The sequence below is a fragment of the Branchiostoma floridae genome, chromosome 8, assembly GCF_000003815.2.
Source record: "Branchiostoma floridae strain S238N-H82 chromosome 8, Bfl_VNyyK, whole genome shotgun sequence".
In the NCBI taxonomy this organism is placed as follows: Eukaryota; Metazoa; Chordata; class Leptocardii; order Amphioxiformes; family Branchiostomatidae; genus Branchiostoma; species Branchiostoma floridae.
In genome coordinates, this window is record NC_049986.1 from 2,075,460 (window position 1) to 2,082,989 (window position 7,530).

Consider the following 7,530-nt stretch of genomic DNA (forward strand, 5'->3'; position numbering starts at 1 on the left):
TTTCTCGTATTTCTCTAGTCCCCCTCTACTTCAGAGGCCGTCAATGGTGGTAATACTGCCTGCTCAACGTGTTCAGAGGCCGTCAATGGTGGTACTACTGACTGCTCAACGCGTTCAGAGGCCGTCAATGGTGGTACTACTGACTGCTCAACGCGTTCAGAGGCCGTCAATGGTGGTGCTACTGCCTGCTCAACGCGTTCAGAGGCCGTCAATGGTGGTGCTACTGCCTGCTCAACGCGTTCAGAGGCCGTCAATGGTGGTGATACTGCCTGCTCAACGCGTTCAGAGGCCGTCAATGGTGGTACTACTGACTGCTCAACGCGTTCAGAGGCCGTCAATGGTGGTGCTACTGCCTGCTCAACGCGTTTAGAGACCGTCAATGGTGGTGATACTGCCTGCTCAACGCGTTTAGAGGCCGTCAATGGTGGTGATACTGCCTGCTCAACGCGTTCAGAGGCCGTCAATGGTGGTACTACTGCCTGCTCAACGCGTTCAGAGGCCGTCAATGGTGGTACTACTGACTGCTCAACGCGTTCAGAGGCCGTCAATGGTGGTGCTACTGCCTGCTCAACGCGTTCAGAGGCCGTCAATGGTGGTAATACTGCCTGCTCAACGCGTTTAGAGACCGTCAATGGTGGTACTACTGCCTGCTCAACGCGTTCAGAGGCCGTCAATGGTGGTAATACTGCCTGCTCAACGCGTTTAGAGACCGTCAATGGTGCTGAAACTTTCGGTGTTCGAGAGGTTCGCGCGGGTCCCTTAGCAACAGGTTGGTGAGGTGGGTGGTTAACGGTAGGAACAATATGTCGTCTGCAGCGGACCATGGACTTGAACCCTTGCCGAAACTCTTTGAGGGTCCAGGTGTAAATGATGGGATTGACTGCGGTGTTCCAGTAATACATCGCGGCAATGATAAAGAAAATGAATTCGGGGGTTGAGACACCGTGGGGATCCACTTGCATGACGACAATGTTTGGAGAGGTTAGGGTGAACAGAGTGAAGAAGATGTAGAACATGTGTTTTGTACGCTTCACCGCCTGCAGGGACACTTGCTGGGGGCTGTGGCCGAGATGCTGGCCGATGGCCATGGTACTTTTCCGCACGTGCAGGTAGATGAGAGCGTAGAACACAGATATCACCAACAAGGTGGTCCAATGCAGGGAACCCAGGACATTTTTGAAAAACAGTAGGCTATTGGGATCGTTAGACATCTGGCATATCTCCACATTCGCGTCCCATCCCAAACTGCCGTATATACCTGACATAGCCGGAAACATGACCAGAGTACCGATCACCCATGCCCCAACCACCCACAGGAAAGCCTTGACAGGACCGAACAAGCGCTTGTAAGTGGCAATTGGTAGCACAACATGCACATAACGGTTAAAGGCAACAAGAGCACAGGATAACAATGACTGAGTCACACTAAACAGACTCAGAAAGCCTATGAAGGCACAGCAAGCTTGTCCGCAGTTCGGTAGGCCGGCCATCGTAGACGAGATCATCAGCGGAATGTTGACGGCAGACGATACCAGATCCCAGATGCTTGTGTTCAGGATGAAGACGTTATCAGTGGTGCGAACCTGTTGGGGAAAAAATATAGTCATAATCGATTACAGCTTCACTCTCACAAAATATATATTTTAGTGGTAGCGCCATTAATGCAAAAAGTTGTCTGTGTCCGAAAACTTATTATGAGGGCAAAAAGGGTCATAATACATCTATTTGAAAAAGATGCACTAAAGAAACTGATTTTGTAAAGAGGAATGTTTCATTGTATGCCAAAACGTATCACAAAACATATCTATCATCGCAGTAATTTAATTGTATTACTTCAGTTACATCAATGTTACGTTAGCTCTCTTTTTCTCTTTTATATATCGCTCAAAATACGTTAGGGTGAGCATAATTATGAGCATATTGTGTGCGAGTAGCCTGACAAAAGGATTCGTGGAAACATTCTCCATTTTCGCGAAAATGTTTTCTTTTTTTTTGTTCCCTTGTCAGGATTCGAACCTATAACCTTTTGGTTCCGGGCCAAATACTGCAGTTATGCCACACGTCCCCACTACGAGTATGGATTGGTATGTACCTTCTTGTACAGGCAGAAGGCCAGGATGACAGCAGCGTTGCCGACGGTTCCTACCAGGCTAGAGATGCCGAATATCCCGACGAACACCACGGCTTGCACCAACGAGCCCTCATGTGCAATGTCTGGGGTTGGCGTCACAACCGACTCGTTCACCAACATCCATCCTCGAACTCAAGAAGCAGATGTTTGTAAGTCATTGATCATAAATGGACTGATACATGTAAATGCACACTGGGTCTTCATAGAGAGATCTAGAGGGGGAGGGAGAGAGGAGATAGGGAGGGAGGGAGAGAGAGGGGGGGAGAGAGAGGGGGGATAGGAGAAAGACAGGGAGCGAGATAACGGGGAGGGCCTAGGGGGTGATCGCTTTGACATCTGCCTAGCAAAAATAAAACAAAGATTTTGTACCGGTACACCGTAAAGCAAAGGACAAGGCCATACGGCACCATATAAACTTCAGGGCGGATAATGAACCCTATATATATATATATAAATATAGATATAGATAGATAGATAGATACATACATACATAAATAGATTAGATAGATATATAGATATGGATATAACTGTATTGCACAACAATTGTATAAGGTACAATATATATAGGGTTAATCATCCGCCCTGAGGTTTATATGGTGCCATATGGCATTGTAATTTTCTCTATTAGCTCCGGTGTACCGGTACAAAATATTTGTTTTTATTTTTTTATTTCATTTTTGTTAGACAGGTGTCACAACGATCTCCCCCTCCCCTTTGTGGTTGCCCTACGAACGTCAAGACTCTGTATGGTTGAAATGTAGTTTTAGAAATTTCTTGCTTTTAGTGCTTGCACTGCACGAAAACCCTAATTTCCAGGTGATCAGGGGACTTACACACCTGTAAAATGTTCTGTGTCCTGGCTGTGTACATGACTTTCCTGGTTCGGCGTGTAATGTCCTGGTTTTTTTCTTACATACCTGGACTCGCGCTTGTACAGGAATATCTAGGAAGTGTAGATAAACCCCGAAATGACAACTAATTACTCTAGATGTACCTGGTTCGGTGACATTGCAGGAAAATGTGTTGTTGAAGAGCCACGCGTCTTTGAATAAGAAACTGTCGTTGAAGATGCCTCCTTTGATGACAAACCTTGTGTCGTTGTAGAACCGCTCACTGTTGACACGCGTCTGGTTGGTCCAGGCGGTGTTGCAGAGAGAGTAGACCTCAGGATCCGTTTGGATTCCCACCGATAGCGCTCGGCCAACTATAATGGCTGAAACCACAGTTGGTACATATATATAATGATGATATTGTACATGCATTTAAGTTTGCGGGGATTTGATGTTGAGCTCAGGAGAAGGTGTAGTGTTCGCGGTTGTATTGAGTTCACGATAGAGTTATAGTCACATACTGTACAGTAATGGAAAGCCCGAAGCCTTGACGGATTTAAGCCATTCGACAACCACCTAAAAGGGAGTCGGCAAAGGTTCTACAAACAGACAAAATAGTTGCTTGTGACAGTACTGGCGTGATCAACTGTCACCTATTTAACTGTCTCTACCCTCTGGATACATAGAAATTCTTGATAAATATGTACTCTATGCAATGTTCAAAGATCGCTCTTCACCGTCTTCACCGTATAAAGGCGCCTCAAACACATCATACTACACAATGTTTAATACGTACATGAAGTACTTAGAGAATAGTAGCCTCCATAGCAGGCTCTCTGGGGCCGTTTTCTTTTGCTCATTATACACTTTTGCTGACCATCTCTTTTTGTACTGAGGCCTTCACTGATCTATTGCTCCCCCCCCCCCGAGCCTGCATGGGAACGGCGCTTGAAAGTGATATCTAAAAACGAACAGCGCGGTGCCGGCAATCAGCGACCCAGTACCAAAACATGGCCAGCAAAAGTGTATAATGAGCCAAAAAATGGCCCCAGAGAGCCTGCTATGGAGGCTAAGAAAATGGGGTAGGCGGGCAGAAGACAGTGTTAAAATTTTTGCGGTGGTTTTGACTTCACAGTGAAGCGGTTACCGCAAAAATTGCGAATAAAAAAACATTTGTCTTTAATGGTATAAACTATCTTGTACATACTCCTGTATGTTCCCAATAGTTGTTACCGTAAGTGGCCGCTATATCATTTCGACTTGGTTACTCTGCTCATGGGAATCACTTCATATTTACCAACATTTACAGAAACCGTATACGTAAAGGCAGGCTCCTGCCAGCTAACTGATTTGTCAAAGAAAACATATTGAAAATTCGTAACTGTCTTTGTAAATGTAATAAAAAATCATCGGATCTTGTTGCGTGATGAGTTAAAAACAAATAAGCAAACAAACAAACAAGCAAAACAAACTAAACACCGAATGGACGAAAAAACGAACGAACAAACAAGAAACATTCGAAGACTCAAGTACCTTGTATGTAATACAGGAGCAAGGCAGCAGCCCAGTGGCGGCGGCGGCGGCTCATGATCATCCTCCCGAGAAAAATACCTCCTGTTGCCGCCTTCCTGAAATTGTCACGTTATCGCTCTGATGTGTGTGAAGTGATAAACTGTCAATGTGAGAAATCAGATCACAACAAACTTGCAAAGAAGAAACATTCAAATTCTGATTTTTCAACATGAGACTGAAACGACATTCTTAGTACCACTCAGCTAAAACCCCCGAGCAGATGTTTTGCTATCAGGTATCAAATAGGTAATGCTTTTAATATTTTAATACGCAGTCATTGCGAAGAAGTCCTTCAGATCTAATACCATTAACTCAGATTAATCTTTTAGGAGCAGGCGCGCATTGAGTGTTGCAGCCTGGTGTTTCCTTTGCACGAACAGAGGGTTTTAGATGGATTGTAGACTTGATATGCTTCAATTAATGTGATAAGCTCACTGGAGAGCTATTCTTCTACAGGTCGGGACAGACACCACGGCCACTATTCACAGTATTAACTAGGTTAATTGTACTGGGGATATTTCCCAAGCTCTATTCAAGAAGCACAATGAACGGCTTAACGTCCTGTACTAAGGACTGCCATTCTTTCCGGTGAGCGACACAGCCGGAATCGAACTCACGGTCTCTTGTTCCAGAGGCAGGACTACCAAAGAGCATTTTTGTACATACATGTACATATTGGTGTGTTACAATATGTAACTTGAAAAAAAAAGGAAAAATCGGAAACCAGCAAAGTCTAGTAGGCTGTGTGGAATAATGACAAGTCGTTCTGCGTTCGAATCCGTTGGTATGCTACGTACGGTTCTTGTGCCTTTGGGAAAGGCGTATCACATGAATTTCCTCACTTCAGGTAAAGGGACGTCCCTCGTATAGGATGTTAAAAGGAGGTGCCGTGTTTGAGGAGAGCCACACCTCGAATAATGGTAAAACGATCCATACAAGAGGCCTTCCAATGTGAGTGGTTCAAAACTTACTGGTCTTTGGTCCCGTGACCAATCGTGAAGTCAGTTAGCTGTAATTGCTCAAAATCCCTCGGCAGATATTTTGCTATTAGGTATCAAACAGGTGATACGTTCAAAATTTTAATACGCAGTCAACGTACGCAAAGTTTCTTCCTATTCTTTTAGATCTAATAAGATTAACACCGGACAAGCCTTGAGGATAGGAGCAGATGTGCATTGTGAGTGTTGCAGTCTACAGTGTCCGTCGCACGAACTGGAAAACATTAAGGGCTCTAATGATGTAAGTGGTTCAAAAGCTGCTGTTCTTTGGTCCCGTATTAACTCATAACCGGCTATACTTGCTCAAAATCCCTCGGCAGATGTTTTGCTATTAGGTATCAAACAGGTGATACGTTCAAAATTTTAATACGTAGTCAACGCAAAGTTTTCCGGTGTGTTACGCCTCAGGGCGGTTATATCGGCTATATAGATACTCACTCACACTCACACTCACAACCCGCTTGCTCCTAAGAGCGTGGCGCCTCGACATCTTCTCCAGGATGACCTGTCCTGGGCAGCCTGCCAGGCAGTGGGGAGGTCCATGTTCACAGCTGCCAGGTCTGATGTTAGCTGGTCCAGCCATTTCATGCGGGGCCTCCCTCTTGGCCTTCTCCACCTTGGGGTCGGTTCAAGGATGAGCCTGGCTGGTTCGGACAGAGGTGACGACCTAGCAAGATGGCCAAAAATCCGTAGTCTGGCAGACCTGATCAGTTGAGATATGGGGGGTTGCTTCGTCATCTGACGCACTGTGGCATTCGGGACAAAGTCATACCAGTGCAGCCCAAGGGTGCGACGTAGGCACTTTGTGTCGAAAGCGTCAAGATGTTGCTCCCAGGACGCAGTTAGTGTCCATGCCTCAGATCCATAGAGCAAGATGGAAAGAACTAAGCTATTATAGAGATTGAGTTTCGTTTGGAGGGAGAGTTGTTTATTTGACCAGATGTTTGCCAGGTTTGCCATAGCCGCAGCCGCCCGACCGATGCGTACCTGTATGTCTGCAATGCACCTATATAGATACAGATATGGGTTTTTTGTAATCCCCGTTGCTTTTACTAAGCACATTAATGTTAAATGTAAAAATACTTCAATTTCATATGCTGCCTATTATACTATTAAGTATAGCTTGATGTAGCAACTACAAATACCGTTTTGCACAGTCACATGTCATTAGAATACATGCAGCTTGAAGCAATCGTGTAAGCTGAAGCCTAAAAAATCCAGGGGGGGGGGCGTGGCGTGCGTAACGGTTTGATGGGTTCGAGCCCGATATGCCACAGATCTTGTGCCAATGGGAAATGCATTTTACACTGCTTTCCTATCTTCAGTCAGGTTGAAAGTAGTACCGGTTAGGTACGTCCCTCGGATAGGACGTTAAATTAAGGTCCTGTGTTTGAGGAGAGCCATCTCGAACACTTAAAAGAACCCACCGCGCTTATCTAGAAGAGTAGGGGTCAGTCCCGATGTAAGTAGTTCATAACCTGCTGTACTTTGGTCCCATGACCAGTCTTCGTAGTTATAATTCCTCAAACTCCCTTGGCAGATGTTTTGCTTTTAGTACTATCAGCCAGGTGGTACGTTTAAAGTTTTTAATCCGTAGTCAATGCAAGTTTTCATTCCTATACTTTTAGATCTAATAACATTAACAGTGGACAAGCCTCGAGGAGCAGATGTGTATTGTAAGTGTTGCAGGCTAAAGATTCCGTCGCACGAACAGGAAAAGATTACTTAAGGGCTCCCGCGAAGTGTGTGGTTCAAAATCTGCTGTTCGTTGGTTCTGTGATCACTAAAAGTGGATATAATTCCTCAAAATCCTTTGGCAGATGTTTTGCTTTTAGGTATCAACCAGGTGGTACGTTTAAAGTTTTTAATTCGCAGTGAATAGAAGTTGTCCTTCCTATGATCGTTTCCAACAGAATCAACAACACAAAGAGTGACAGAAAGAATATATTAAGTAGCTTCATATAGAATGACTGGATACGTTTCTCGCTGCTACTTATAG

The 7,530-nt window shown here is 44.9% G+C and overlaps 1 protein-coding gene across 1 annotated transcript; it reads right to left on the bottom strand.

Annotated features, from left to right (window-relative positions):
* Positions 1–14: 14 nt before the first annotated feature.
* On the bottom strand, positions 15–2,251 carry LOC118421106 (melatonin receptor type 1A-A-like). The gene is made up of 2 exons (XM_035828266.1): positions 2,093–2,251; positions 15–1,583 (listed from the first exon to the last, which is right to left on the bottom strand). Exons 1-2 carry the CDS (start codon positions 2,249–2,251, stop codon positions 15–17), a joined length of 1,728 nt encoding a protein of 575 aa, XP_035684159.1.
* Between the last annotated feature and the right edge of the window lie 5,279 nt (positions 2,252–7,530).

What these genes read in the sequence shown, in the direction of transcription:
- LOC118421106 (XM_035828266.1), bottom strand. Translation starts at nt 2,251, where the DNA reads ATGTTGGTGAACGAGTCGGTTGTGACGCCAACCCCAGACATTGCACAT. An exon ending in CCTTCTGCCTGTACAAGAAG is followed by an intron (nt 1,584 to 2,092) that starts GTACATACCAAT and finishes TTTCCCCAACAG; the next exon opens with GTTCGCACCACTGATAACGT.